The 15,377-nt window shown below is 42.6% G+C and overlaps 2 protein-coding genes across 11 annotated transcripts in view; one reads left to right on the top strand and one right to left on the bottom strand.

Annotated features, from left to right (window-relative positions):
• The window catches only part of AFTPH (aftiphilin), a 157,762-nt gene extending 148,380 nt beyond the window's left edge, over nucleotides 1-9,382 (bottom strand). For 3 of the 5 annotated variants that reach the window (XM_029593635.1, XM_029593633.1, XM_029593634.1), the window contains exon 1: nucleotides 9,236-9,381. The gene's annotated coding sequence lies outside the window, so the exon portion shown is untranslated. Of the gene's footprint in view, nucleotides 1-9,235 lie in introns of all 5 variants that reach the window. The other 2 variants (XM_029593631.1, XM_029593632.1) reach the window with 2 other exon arrangements.
• Nucleotides 8,929-15,377, top strand: part of SYS1 (SYS1 golgi trafficking protein) — a 32,014-nt gene continuing 25,565 nt past the window's right edge. Inside the window, exon 1 of one of the 6 annotated variants that reach the window (XM_029593643.1) lies at nucleotides 8,929-9,131. Coding sequence is in view for 1 of the 6 variants with exons in the window: in XM_029593637.1 (XP_029449497.1) it covers nucleotides 9,786-9,792 (7 nt within the window). In the remaining 5 variants the exon portion in view is untranslated. Of the gene's footprint in view, nucleotides 9,132-9,478; nucleotides 9,627-9,774; nucleotides 9,793-10,433; nucleotides 10,628-15,377 lie in introns of those variants that run through there. The other 5 variants (XM_029593638.1, XM_029593640.1, XM_029593641.1 and 2 more) reach the window with 5 other exon arrangements.

Consider the following 15,377-nt stretch of genomic DNA (forward strand, 5'->3'; position numbering starts at 1 on the left):
AAGGAAGTGGCTTTGGGTATTTGTTCCACCAAGGCCAAGCCCCAGGCCCGGACGGATTTTCCAGTGAGTTCTATAAAATCCTGGCAGATCAGGTGTTGCCTCTGTTATGCTGTACTTACGAGGCGTTGGTGGGTTCAGGGACAATACCCCCCACATATGAACAAAGCTGTTATTACCGCCTTCCCAAGCCGGGATGGGATCCCACTCTGGTTTCCTCATATCACTGATAAACTTTGATCAGCAGTTGCTGGCTAAAATCATTGTGGATTATTTGGCATTGCTCCTGCTAGACCTTATTGCCCCTGGGCAGGTGGGGTTTGTGAGGGGCAGACATGCCATAGTGAACATTAGGAAATTGTTGATGGCCATAGATGGCGTACTAAGACTAACATCCCTTTCATGGTGCTGAGCTTTGACGCAGAAAAAGCTTTCGATAGGGCAAACAGATACTGCCACTCCACCCTATTAAAATGCATAAATCTGGAAGGTCCCTTTCTGAAAGGGCTACAGTTGCTCTCTCTCGATCCTATAGCAGAGGTTACGGCTAATGGCAGCAGTTCCTCCACCTTTCCTATCAACAGGGATATCCCTTGTCCCCATTGTTTTTACTTGCATTGGAACCCTCACTTATGGCCATTCAACAAGCCCCAGAAGTGAAAGGTTTACACCAAAGTCGACCATCTTCAAATACTCTGCTTTCGCCGACAATTTATTGGTTTTTCTAACTGATCCGGTTACTTCACTTAACCAACTGCTACAACTTATTGAGGACTATGGGGTTTTTTCTGGATTTAAATTGAATAAGGATAAGTCGGTAGCTCTAGTATATCCAGACAGCATTAGGTTAACCTGGCAGGGATCATTCCCTCTCAAGTGGATTCAGGGTACTTTAAAGTTTCTGGGTGTATAGATTGGTTTGGACTTGATACATCTATATAGAGCCAATACCTCACCCTTAATGGGCTATACTAAAGTGAAGCTAGAGCTATTACCATTATCCTTAGCGGGCCGGGTCAATCTATTTAAAATGGTCCTATTGCCTCGCTGGTTATATTTGTTATAGATGCTGCCACTCCGTCTCAGTTGTACAGATATTAAGCTTTTAAATCAACATTTATCCAAATTTCTTTGGGCAGGCAAAAAAACAAGAATTGCATTTCAGAAGCTACATTTTGCTTGGGCTAAAGGAGGGCTTAGCCTCCCCAATTTGGAAATGTATAATCTGGCAAGCCTTTTGTGTATAGTGCAGGACTGGATATATGGTGATTCTATTTACAAAGATATCAAGGATGATAAATCAAGTGATAAATTTTTTACTTCTACTGTTGACCTGAGATATGTATTGCATGCGGTGGGAGGCAGCTTACCTTCGGGGTTGGCACACAATGTCCTGGATGCACCTTTACGCTGGACATGGAAGTGACTTGCTTCGCTTTTGCAGTTTTCTAGAACTTGTTCCCCGCACTTACCTATACAGGGGAATTTAGACTTTTCTCCAGGATCTCAGTCACTGTTTTTTTTGCAATGGAAACAGCTAGGTATTACTACTCTTTCTCAAGCCCTGACCAGGGATGGGCTATTACTTTTTTTCCCCAGTTAAAGGAGCGGCTTAATTTACAGGATTCTGATCTTACTTAAAACTAAGACATTATGTTAGCTCTTTACCTGAAGAGGCTCTGGATATGTCAAAGGCAGAAGAGATAGTCCATTTTTTTCAGCTTGAAAGATCTAAGATTTCACTTGCGAATCTTCACAAGGGTTTACAACAATTGTGACAGAACACTTGGATTCAGTCGCTTTGGGAGACTTGGAGGCAGGACTGTAATTTATCTCTTTCCCAAGGGGGTTTGCTTTCTTGTTTTCAACATTTGAAAATGATTTCTTCTAATATGTACCTTTGAGAAATGCAGTTCAAATTTTATCATAGAGCACACACTTCCCCAATTATGGCCCATAGGGCTGGGATTGCACCATCTTGGGGCTTATCTGAAGTGTTCTGAGAAAAGGGCTTCTTTAACTCTTGTTTTGGGATTGTCCCCTTTCTATAAATTTTGGAGAAAGGTTTTAAAATATTTGAGAGAGATTCTGAATGTCCGCCTCTCTATGGCTACTGAGGCCATTTTGTTTGGGGTGGGATTCCCCGCCAGTCTACAGACGGAGGGAGATAGATTTTTGCTACTTAAGGCTTTGACACAGGGGAAACTGTCTATTTTGCAGGAGAAGGACCCCTTCATCTTTTTGGCAATGGCGGAATGCACGCCACAATATGGCACAAATGGAATCTTTGATAGCTGCTGTATCCCTGGCTGCCAAAAATAAAAGTATTTAATACTTAGGATAAATATGTTCAGAGCCTCTCCAGTAGAGCCAGGAGCTTACTCTTAAACCAAATATAGGAGCCCTGTTTTATTTGTTTTCATTTATCTTGTTTTTATTTTATATGACTATATGTATTGCATTATTATGGCACTATTAGGACTGGGGTGGGTGTCCTGTATATTGATACTCCACCCTGATTTCTCTTGGGCCTGGTTGGACCAGAGCATGACAGCCAGGAAGATCTAATTAAAAATTGTTAATTTGCGACATAGATTTCAGGATGGAATAGCATTTTTTTCTACTTTGCTGGGGGGAAGGGTTCGAGTGTTCTGTACTAGTTATGCACTTGACTGATTGTGTCATGTTTGTTTAAAGTCCAGTGCAGCTTTGTATGTTACCCATATGCTCAAACATATTTCAAGTAATTTGTATCAATTTATTGTATATGTATTGCAGTTATTTTTTAAACACTTAGGGGGTTATTTTCTAACCCTATCACACGCGAAAAGGGACTTTTCGCACGCGACAGCTAGATCGGGACGGAGTCGGCACTGGAAGAGGAGGAATCGGGGCGGATGCTGCGGAAACTTCACTGGCAGCGATAAGGTAAGACCCCCTTATCGCTGCCAGTAGCGTGCCCAATAGCACCACCTTTCACAGTGGTGCTATTGGGTGCAAAAGACAGCAGCGAAAACACCATGGTGGTGTGATCACTGCCGGCTTTCTCAGGCCCCTCCCCCTGTTACCATCAAATTCAGAGAGCTGCGCTACATTTGAAAATCCAGGGCTTAGTGAGGCAACGCCATTGCTCATCTTCTATAGATGATAATTATCAAACGGGTCCCCGACACGGACCCCGTGTTTCATCAGAAGGCTGCTTCGGGAGGGGACTGATACAATGTGTATTTCCACAACCTAGTTTAAGTCCATACTTGCTCAAAGTATGGAGTTGTGTTTAAAAATATATATATATATATCTGTTGATACATGGACTGTACCTACTTTTTTGCATCTCCTTTTATGTGTGGATGATTTTTGGAGTGCATTATCCTTTCTCCTGTTTGTTTTTTGCAGTTTATAAATACACAATAACATGTAAAAAGTAAACAAAGAACACTTAACAGAAATATCACATCCAATTATGTAATAAAACAAATATCAATATTTTTATGAATCCCCTTTCCAAAAATGCATAAACTATAATAAAACAATAATAATCATCATAAAAAGATTTTCAACAGGTACAGAACAGAACTCCATTTGCTGCCACTTTGTGAAGTAACACAAACCCCTGCGCAAAAAAAAAAAAATACCTAGAACTTTACCATACCATCACAACAATAAGTCTCAGGACTCAAATAGCAGCAAGGCAAACATTACACCAGGCCCTAGAACACTTAATTTACTACCTAGTGGGCAAACAGAACAAACCAGACTGCTACAAATCCCTACAGAGAAACTACATACTAACCAAAATACTGCATCTGTCACACATGTGCAACACAGATAGACCCTTACTTAATACAGAATAAGGGACTACAACTTAGAAACAAATATGCAGACAAAACTGAAATGGAAAACCTGAAAAACCAGACTCTGAACTTTGCTTGAGTTTTATCAGCCAAAAAATTCTCCAAATGTGAGGGTTGTGAAAAAATAAAGTTAGAGAACGAAGTATCACCATCGTTGAGCCAAACAAAGAAAAATAGTTAGAGCTCCTGCTTCCTTGATAAATTATTTGGAATCTATGATGTATCTTTAAATAGGCCCCCATGTTATAAGGTTTGAATATAGCAGTGTTTTGGGTTTTTTTTCATTATGTATGGGAAATTTCTTCTCTTTAGATATTTGTGAATTATTGCTGTTATATTCAATTTACTTGATTTATGCATGTATAATGCAAGAATTGTTAAGCTTTTTTGAAAATTTAATAAAGAATAAATTGAAGAAAAAAAAAAAAACCAGACTCTGAACACTGGAATACTGAAGAAAAAGAAAAATACAAACATAAGAAATGTACATTTCCAAAAATGGCATATTCCAATCGCTGAAATGCAAAATAACTTTTTTTTATCTTTGTTGTCTGATCTTGTTTTTCTAATCAGTTGGTCTCAGTCTCTTTTTCCCCTTGTCTCTTTTATTCTATTTCTTCTCTTTCCTCCTGTCTTCTTTCTTTCCTCCTTCATACACAAACAGGCTCGCTCTCACACAGGATCCCATTCTATGCTCTGTCTCACATACACAGTTTCCCACTCACACACAAGCTCTCATTCTCACATGCTCTTACACACATGCTCCCATTCCCACAAACACAACATATGGCTCTCACTCTCACATGCAGGCTCCCTTTCCCCCTACAGACACACAGAGGCTATCACTCTTATATGCTCTCTCACACACACACAAACATACAGACTCTCACATGCTGTCTCGCACATGCAGGCTCCCACTCCCATACATATGTACACACACAGGATCTTGCTCTCACATGCTCATACACATAGGCTCTCACCTATCTCCCATTCCTTCTCACAGACACACATACAGGCTATCACTTTTACATACTGTCTCACACACAGCTTCATATTCCCATATAAACACACAAGCTCTCACATGCAAGCTCCTGCTCCCACTTCCATACATGCATACACACACAAGCTCACTCTCATATGCAGGCTACCATTCTCACACAGACTCCCTCACAAACACACAGGTTCTCACTTCCACACGCTCTCTCTCTCACACACGCACACCCTAAGCAGGCTCCCATTCACATCCCCCCCCCCCCCCCCAAGCAGGCTCCCATTCACACACATACACAAATACAAAATACCGGTAGTCTCCCCATCAGAAGCAAAAGGGGGAGGCTGTTCTGCTGCTGCTCCTGATGTGCCTGCCCACAGTATTCAAAACTCGTGGAGGTAGCATACCTTCTATGCTGGTCTCACAATGCATGGGATCAGCACAGAGCATGCGTTCTGAATGGCACAGGGCTGGCACACATGGAGGAGCTGGAGAACGGGCACCTACTGGTGAGAACTTATTTTTTCTTTAACCGCCGGCCTCCCGCGTCTGCTCCTCTTCTCAGCTGCCAGTGGCATGGGATCCACCAGCAACCTTGCAGGCCTGCTTGGCTGCCAAGCTGCTTCCTCTTCTCAGCCTCTTCTATTTAGATTTTATATTCTGTTTTTTGCACTTTTTTTTTCAGCACTTCAAAGCAGATTACATTCAGGTACCGTAGGTATTTCCCTATCCCCAGAGGGCTTACAATCTAAGGGGGTCATTTATCAAAATGCGGTAAGGCGTTTTCGCATGCGTTAAGGGCTTATCGCATGCGAAAAAGCCCCGTTTTCGCATGCGATAGGCCTTTAAGACATGCGAAAACGTGTTTACCGCATGCGATCGCACCATATCGTATGGTGCGATGCAAATGCAGAAACAGGGAGGAGTAGGGGCGGAGAGAGGATGCAAATGCAAAACCTGGGCGGAGAGTGGGCTGGGTTAGCCTGCCTGCGAAGAGGTATCGCAGAGCCATAACGCCAATTTTAACACCACCTCTTTCAGATGCGTTAGGCTCTGCGATAGCAGCCGGGACCATGCGGTGAGTACCTTCGCCATTTGCGATGCGGTCCGTTAGCATACACCACGCCCCTTTTGCTATCGCATGCGGTACGTACCGCATTTTGATAAATCCACCCCTAAGTTTGTACCTGAGGCAATGGAGGTACAAAGTTAAAGTGGCTTGCCCAAGGTCACAAGGAGCGACAGCGGGACTCGAACCCTGGTCTATTGGTTCATAGCCCACTGCTCTAACTAGGCTACTCCTCCACTCTTCTCAACTGCCAGTGGAATGGGGTTCACCATTGGCCTCCAGGATTTCTTACTCTTCTCAGCCACCACTCCCCTGGATGTGCACAGGGCCTCTGGTTCTTGGCCACCTGGCAATGCTGCTTTTGTGGGTCTGAGCCCATAGTGGGTTGGCCATGGCCCTCCCATGGGTATGTCACTGGTCTGGAAATTTACCCACCCATGTCCAAGAATAAAGAGAACTTGGACAAGTCTGGAAGCTCCACTGATAGTTTTGTTAAATTAGTCTTTTGAGACAGGAATGGCTCCAGAGGATTAAAGAAGGGCAGATTTCTTTCTTCTTAATAAAAATGGTAACAAGGAAAAGATTAATAAATACAGAGCTGTTAGTTTAACCTTACTGATGGGTAAATTAATAGAGTCACTGCATAGTGGAGTTTGTTGAATCTAGCAGGTGACGATTCATGGCTACAATGGTTTTTTACCAGAGCAAGACCATGCCAAATAAATATTTCAGTAAGGCTTTTAACACTGTTCAATACAGAAAGCTCATAAATAAGCTAGGTAGTCTGAAGGGGGTCCTAAGATGGTAAACTGTGTTAGAAACTGGTTGAGTGATTGACAACAAATGGAGGTGGTAAATGAAAGGAAAAGAGAGGGGAGTTACCAATGGAGTAACTCGGGGTCCAGTCCTGGGTCCTCTTCTGTTCAATATTTTTATAAATGATATTGCAGAGGAATTAGTAGGAAACACTTGTCTTTTTGTAGATGATGCCAAGATCTACAACAGATGGACAGGCCAGTGGAGAAGGAAATAATAAAAGCATGCTTTAAGAAAATTTGAATAGTGATCAAGAGTTTGACAACTAGCATTTAATGCAAAAAAATGTGTACGGTCATGAATTTGGTGTACAGAAATCCAAGAGAACATTATATGCTGGGAGAAAGGGGGTGAGATGTGAGGTATATAAGAACATGCATCCTGTCTCCAACAGTGGCCAATCCAGGCTGCAAGTACCTGACATATCTCATAAAGTATATCTAACTCCTGTTACTCACTCCCAGGGATAGCAATAGTTTTCTTTAGTCTATCTGGCTAATAATGTGTTATGGACTTTATCTCCAAGAACTTTTCCAAACCTTTTTTAATCCCCACCATGCTAGTCACCATGACCATGTCCACGGGCAATAGATTACACAGCCTGATAGCATGCCGAGTTTAAAAAGTACTAGGATTTGTTTTGAATCTACTGGTTGTTAGTTTTATGGAGTGTCTCCTTGATTTATGTGCACCAAATAGAAGAAAGATCTTGTGGTGATCATAGCTCATGATCTCAATGTTGCAAAACAGGGCAACAAAGTGGTGGCAAGAGCTGGAAGGGCAGTAAGAGGTGTAATCAGTAGAAAGGAGGAGATAATGCCTCCTCACAAATCATCAGTGAGATGTCAGCTGGAGTGTTATGTTTCATTCTGGAGGCCTTATCTCTAAAGAGTATTGATAGCCCATCTCTGGACTGCCTCATTGCTATCAAAAGTCTGCACCAAAATAACTTGTGAAATAAGATTTAATTACTTAAACATGTATACTCTAGATTAGAAGAGAGAGACAAGTAATATGATAAGAGACAATCGAATACCTGAAGGATATAAATAATGCAGATGAAGTAAGCATTTTTCAGTAGAAAGGAAGTTCTAGAACAAAAGGTCATGATATGAGACTCAGAGTATACTTGGGTGTAATATAAAGAAATATTTCTTTGCAGAAACAACTTTCCACTGGGGATAATTGGTACAAAGATAGTGACAATTTAAAAAGCATAGTATAAGCCTAGAGGATCCTTAGTTGTGAGGATGTGATAGTATTCTGCTATACTGCAACAGGAACAGGAGATAGCTTTTCAATCTTTATTTGCCATCATATTCTCTATTTTTATGTAATAATAATTTTGATTTATTCTATATATCTGATTAAAAGGATACTGTTCTCAGAATAATCATGTTTGTGAGAGAAATGATAATTGAATAGATCCACTGTCACCTACTTGCATAAAATATTTATTGTTATTCCAGTGCCCGAGTGTTTTTAGTTTCTCTGTCAGTGTCAGTTTCACTGGCTTCTTTAACATTTAACTGAAAAGCTGACAGAATATTTTCTGTTTGAATGATCTTTATAACATTTAATACTGTCATTTGAATACTGAAGTGCACTTCTCAGTTTGCAGGGGGCCACTTTGGGGCAGCTGAAAGTAAGTCACTAACAAAGCATTAAAACAAAACGAGAAAGGCCCAGATAGCGTACAAAGCACACTTTTGGTCCAGACCAAGAGAAAACCCTACCAGATTTGATGAAGGAGCTGAGCCAGTTTTAACTTACACCTGTAAAACTGTACATCCGAGTAACTATATTTTGTTTATGAAGACGAATTTTTACAGGTCTCTAGCGGATAGTTGCAATAAAGTCAACATCTGTCAATATACCTTTATAGTCCTGAGAAATGAGACTAAAAGGGACAAAACGCTTCTATTAAATGGAAGATTTAAAGCAATCTGTCAGCTACATTCCCTCCCTATCAAATCCTTCAAGAACGAAACTAAACCAATAAAAAGCAGGGAAAGGCGTGAAAAGAGAGGCGGAAACAAGAAGTACTTATAGTCCTGAGACGAAGAGGGGAACCCTCCGTCCCGACACAACTCAAGGAAAAAAAAAAAGGAAAGCCCCAGCTCGAACCAGAGCAGCCCTCAGGGAAACACCGAAACCTCCGCAAGTCGCCCACCACACCCGTACCTACGCTATCGAACCGGAGGGGGGAGGGGGGAGTTACATGAGGAGGCCACACGAATGCCGCTGAACGGACAAAGTATTCAGTAACACTGGGCCTGCGACTGCTATAAGAAGTAAAGCAGAGAGTACGCGTTAAGGAGAAGCAGCGCGGAGAGGGTGTTGCAGAGACACCGTCGTACCCTTCTCCGCCTGAATTACAGGGCCGCAGAGGAACTTGTGGCCGGTGAGAGCACGGGCAGGGCGGGGACGGTTCTGTCTCTAACCCTCTCACTTCTACCGCCACTTCCAGCCGACCAGTAGTCGATCCCTTTCCGGGTGATAACTTACCGGAGCCTCCGCGCTCCCTCCTCACCACGATCCAGTCATGGAAACCGCAGGCTCTTGGCACAGTGCGAAGAAAGCCGGCAGCGCAGCCCTCCCGCTTGCCCTCACAGAACCCCTGCCGAACCTTCCCATCATGCAGCGGGCCGGCCCGGTCTGTCACCTGCTGCTGCGGCTATTGCCGCGCGTCACTTCCGGGAGCCGGTGGCAGTCGCGCGGCGGAAGTAAACAGGCAGAGCGGTGCGTCAGCTAGAGGTGTTGTGGGTGACGTTTCCTTCGAGCTCACCGCACCGGCCGCTCCGGAAGTGAATCGTTGGCGGCGGTGTCGGGAAAGGGAAGAAGTGGGAGCCGAGCGTTTCAGCATGAGCTGCGGCAGGTGACCTGCGCTTGCTCGGCTGTGAGTGTCTGGTGTTGGTTCTTACGTTCCGTCCTCCGGCAACGACGGGGATGCGGTCGTAGCTTCCCCGCTCTATCCCGGGCTCGAGAGCGTGCAGGCCTTGGCCCCGCTTCTTGTAATATCACGGCGGCGCCCTCCTCTTTCACTCTGTAAAAATTAATGAGAGGTTAGCTGGGGAACGAAGTGGAGTGTGTTATGGATAATAAAACAACAATGTCCACCCTCCCTCACCCCTGCCTGCAGGGTATTTTACTCCGCTAGAGCTTTTCAGGAAATGTGCTGCCGAGTTGCTCGTTTTCCTAGACTTCTGTCTAATTTCAACAGCCTTTTTTTTATGTGTTTTTAATACCAATGAAATAGTTTTACTTCCTTAACATCCTACAGACCCGTCCATTCATGTAGGATGCGTCCAGCTAGCAGATGGAGGAAGGAGTTGACTTCACTCTCTATAAAAAATTTTGTGCTGCTTCAGCTCCTCAGTATCTCTGCCTTAGTAGAAGTGCACGTGTTGACTGACGATGCTGCAACAGATAAATTGTGGTATCTTAAGTCAGGGCTTCCAGGAAAACAGGCAGAGTCCTGAAGAATCCTGGTGGAAGCACAGGCGAAGAGCTCAAATACATATAACAGGCCTGTAAGACCTACTAGAAGCAGAAGCCCAGGAAAGCAGGCAAAGTCCACTGAAGATCCAGGTGGAAGTGGGCTCCCAGGGTAATATTGATAAGCCCTAGGTAAAATCCAGGCCTATTCAGGCTGGTGCAAGGTTCCCCTTCACATCCCCCCCCCCCCCCCGAGCATGGGAGGGGGGGACTCAAATGAAGCTGGGTTTGTTGGGTTTTTTTTAAGGAGACACCGAGGAGAAATGGGACCCGAGGCCCTAAGCGTGCCTCAGCACCTAAAACCAGGGTATCAGACAGAGAGTGCTAATTTCCCTGGTTGAGCAGGCATAAAGCCTAATTTGTCTTTGGCATGAGCATGAATTGAATAAGAAGACACCACAGGTAAGGCTGAGGAAATCAGCATGTCAGCTAATGTATGAGAAAATGCTGTAATGTTTTGCCTGGGCTATCATACACATTTAACTTTGTGAGCTGCCTTCGGAAAGGTAGCTATGCTTAGTGATTGGAATAGCAAGTTCTCAGCTGGGAGAAAATTCTTGAGGATCTGCTCCAACAAACAAGTAAGGTCAATTAAGCGCTGCAGAAGCACTACAGAGGCAAGCTATGCAACTGGCTGTGGCTGGCTGATTGTAGTAACCCCACTTGGTTGGATGAAAATGCAGAGCAGCAGGTTATAATCATGAAATCTGGTGGTGAATTCTAGTGCCCTTCTTACTCCAGTTTCTTACCAGGTTTTTTTAGTTAGCAGATTTAAAAAAAGTGTGTGTGTGTGGGGGGGGGGGGGTTCATATAGAGTTATATACTTATGTATAGATAGAGGCTTGTGTGTATATGTGTGTGTGTATGTATGTATATATATATATAGAGAGAGAGAGAGCTATAGATGTATCTAGATATATAACTATATATAGTTTTATCTATAGTTATCTATCTATAAATATCATATTATAGATAGATATATAGTTTTATATATATATATATATATATATATATATAGTTATATATTTGCTGGTTCTGTAGCTTTTAGAGAAAAAAGACCAAACTCAGGGATGCAGTGTTTATTCCAGGATTTTTCATTTTAAATTGAGGAATTCTCTTATCCTGGGGCTCCCAGGATGAAGGGCATGCTTGAGAATCAAAGGCATTCCTGGGTATTTCCTTCGAGTCCTATGACCAGATATTTGTCAAACACTTGTTCCTGGATCCCTCGAGGACAGCTATGAGGATCTAGGCATCATAGTGGATAATACTTTGAAATCGTCGGCTCAGTGTGCTGTGGTAGTAAAAAAAAAAAAAAAAAAAGCAAACGGAATGCTAGGAATTATTAGGAAGGGAATGGTGAATAAAACGGAGAATTTCATAATGCCTCTGTAGCGCTCCATGGTGAGACCGCACATTGAATACTGTGTACAGTTCTGGTCACCTCATCTCAAGAAAGATATAGTTACGCTAGAGAAGGTAAAGAGAAGGGTGACCAAAATGATAAAGGGGATGGATCTGCTCCCCTATGAGGAAAGACTAAAGAGGTTAGAGCTGTTCAGCTTGGAGAAGAGACGGCTGAGGGGGGATATGATAAAGGTCTTTAAAATCATGAGAGGTCTAGAACGAGTAAATGTGAATCGGTTATTTACTCTTTTGGATAAGAGGACTGGGGGCACTCCATGAAGTTAGCATGTAGCACATTTAAAACTAATCAGAGAAAATTCTTTTTCACTCAATGCACAATTAAACTCTGGAATTTGTTGCCAGAGGATGTGGTTAGTGCAGCTAGTGTAGCTGTGTTTATAAAAGGTTTGGATGAGTTCTTGAAGAAGTGCTATTAACCAAGTTGACTTAGAAAATAGTCAATGCTATTACTAGCATCAGTAGCATGGGATATACTTAGTTTTTGGATACTTGCCAAATACTTGTAGCCTGGATTGGCTACTGTTGGAAACAGGGTTCTGGGCTTGATGGACCCTTGGTCTGACCCAGTATGGCAATTTCTTATGTTCTTAAGACCATTCGGTTCTTTTTTGCCATCATTACTGTGTTACTATATGTTAGGAGAAGTACAATATTTCAGGGAAGAGTCCAGGCACTCAATCAGGTCCTTCTGCCAGTGTAATGCAATGCCCACAAAAGGCCCATGTTGGCCGTGTGAGATTTGATTAATTTCAATTGAGCTTTTCAACTAATTTCTTTCTTAGAAGTTAAGTGATATGCTGGATGATTGAATGTGTGAACTCTTAAGAGCAATATAAGGAAAAATATTTCCTATAGAGCGTGGGCTTGTTATAACGAACAGAGGAAGGGAACTTGCCTCATTTGGCTCACACATTAAATACAATTCTTCTGAGGAGGCAAGATCACAAGTCTTCCACTGAGGGAGGCCCCCCCACTTTGGGGCCAATACAAATGTGCGTAGAAAGCGGGCGTTTAACAGTCAGCGCCCGCTTTCTTAACACGCCCCAGTCACCCCCAAGGGGGGCACCATGCAATATTTAAATTAGGGGATCGCGTTAGCAAGGAGGCGCTTTGATCGCTTGTGCGTCCCTAGTGCCTTCTTGCTAACGAGAACCAGATCGTTTTTTCTAACTCTGCTGTCTGCTGGTTAGGAAAACCGACGCCGGGGGTTCAGGAAACGGACGTTTGACAGGTGAGCGTTTCCTCCACCCGACTGTCAGGTGTTTTTCTTTTTTTTTTTTAACTTTGTTTTTCCTCCTTTTTAATATTGCAATGATATTAAGTAGGAGGAAGTACAGAAAAGCAGTTTTTTCTGCTTTTCTGTACTTGTTTTAAATGTGCTCAGCTATTAACGCCTGCTCCAGGCAGGTGTTAATAGCTGATCACTAAATGCGCATCCGAGACACATTTTTTTTGCATCGGAGTGAATGCTTAATAGCCTCATTCACATGCATTTGTATGTGATGAGCGCTATTAGATTCACTCTGCGTTGGACGTGTGTTGAATATGCACTAATCCCCTTATTGCATTAGTGGATTGATTAGCGCTTATTCAACTTGCGTCTGACTGCGGGTTATACAGTACACTCAGCTGCAGAGGCCTGCAAGAGGGAAGTGATCTCAAAGGCAGCAAAGACATTGGAGTAAGGAAGCAGTTATGGCAGCATGCATATTAAAGGCAAAGCCAAGATTAGTCAGTCTAAAAGGACACTGGGTGAAGGCTCAGACAGATTCTTGTGCACCAGGCAGACCAGTGACCCTAGGGGAAATCTTTTAGGGCAGCTACAAAGGCATCTCAGTATACTTCTCCAGAATACTAGGTGTCAATCTGGTTAAAAAAAAAAAGAAAAGACACAGCATCTAATAGGAGAATCCTGGAAGCAATTCCAGGTAACTCCCACCTGGAATAGGGACTGCTCTGGTACATCCCACATGTATGGACTTGTCTGTAGGATGTGAAGGAAGGTGAAGTTTATATTTATCTATTAATTTTATTTCCTTTAGTCCTACAGACCAGTCCAGGGCCCACCTTGATAGAAAAATGGCAGTTGGAAAAAAAATGGGGTGAGTGGACTTATAGATAGGAATCTATACTATTATATAGATAGATAATTATAGCCACACGGATGCCTATAGATATAGGTAGACATGGATAGAATTGGCAAAAAGAGGGCCTGTCTTCAAACAGAGAAACACAGCCTAGGGAAAGGGGAGCAGACGGCATCTTCTATCCCTGGTCTTTGCGGTTTGATTACAAAATTATTCCTGTGTCCTAACAGCTTTTTTTTGTTTCTCTGTAGTTCCGGGGGAACCTTACACTCAGGAGAGCTAACAGCAAGTGTGAGGTTGTCCATAATGAATGCGGCAGCCCTGGGTGCAAGCTTGGGATTGATATTCAGGTCACAGTCCTAGTACCAAAGAAAAAGTTCTAGCGATGATAGTTGGTTCTTGTTATAGTAGTAATTGGTGAACCAGAACTTATAATGGCTTCTGGTTGTTTCCTAGCTTCAGCATAGCATACTGAGGAGCTGAAGCAGCACAGGACCTTTTGTAGAGAGTGAAGTAAGCTCTTAAATTTTTGTCTCTGCCTCCATCTGCTGGCCGGAGGACACATCCCACATGTATGGACTGATTTGTTAGGACTAAAGGAAAGGAAATTAGCAGGTAAGTATAAATTTCACCATAAAGGATAATGCTTGTGTTTTTACTGTCTAAATCAGAAGCCTTGTTATGACTGATTTTGGAATACCCTTGGCTGGTGATAAATGAAGCTTTCTGTTTAATTGAGAGACCAGTACCATTTCCTTACAGTCGCTAGAATAAGTTCTGTTCTTGGGGCCTGATTTACTAAGGCTTTTTTTCCCATCTGTGTCTCTAGGAGCAAAGTTTAGTAAATCAGGCCCTTGATGTGCAAGAACTGAAGGTTTAGGGCAGATTTTCATGTCTGGATTGGCTACACACCAGATGATATCAACATATTTTGATCTGTTATTCCAGAAACTTTGAAGCTTTGCAAAAGCTTGTCAGGTTCTCACAAATTTTGATGATATTAGATGTTCATAACATCAGTTTGAGGCAGCTTTATAAAGTTGTCCCTGTACTAATAATACAGGTAAAAGAGTTGCAAACCAGAATGGCACAATCCAAAGAAAGGTGTTTGGGTTTTATTTTTTCAGCTAGAAATACATGAAAATTTCTTCCTTGCTCCCCTTCTTGGATTTATAATATATTAATACTCTCCAGTGAGAAACCCCCTTACAGCTCAAGGAATTATGCTTTTATTTCAGAACAGTGACAGCCTTTGGATGCTTTGCAAGATCTTTGATTCCTGTGCTAAACTGGTGCTTCAATAAAGGACATTTTCTCTTTGTCCTGCCAGACCAGGATAATAGAAGGACATGGGGCACTCCATGAAGTTAGCATGTAGCACATTTAAAACTAATCAGAGAGAGTTCTTTTTCACTCAATGCACCATTAAACTCTGGAATTTGTTGCCAGGAGATGTGGTTAATGCAGTTAGAGTAGCTGGGTTTAAAAAACTTTTGGATAAGTTCTTGGAGGAGAAGTCCATTACCTGCTGTTAATCAAGTTGACTTAGAAAATAGCCACTGCTATTACTAGTATCAGTAGCGTGGGATTTTCCTAGCGTGTAGCAGATGGACTCAGGACCAGTGGGTATAGTGTAC

Source organism: Rhinatrema bivittatum, chromosome 3 (assembly GCF_901001135.1).
Source record: "Rhinatrema bivittatum chromosome 3, aRhiBiv1.1, whole genome shotgun sequence".
Classification (NCBI taxonomy): domain Eukaryota; kingdom Metazoa; phylum Chordata; class Amphibia; order Gymnophiona; family Rhinatrematidae; genus Rhinatrema; species Rhinatrema bivittatum.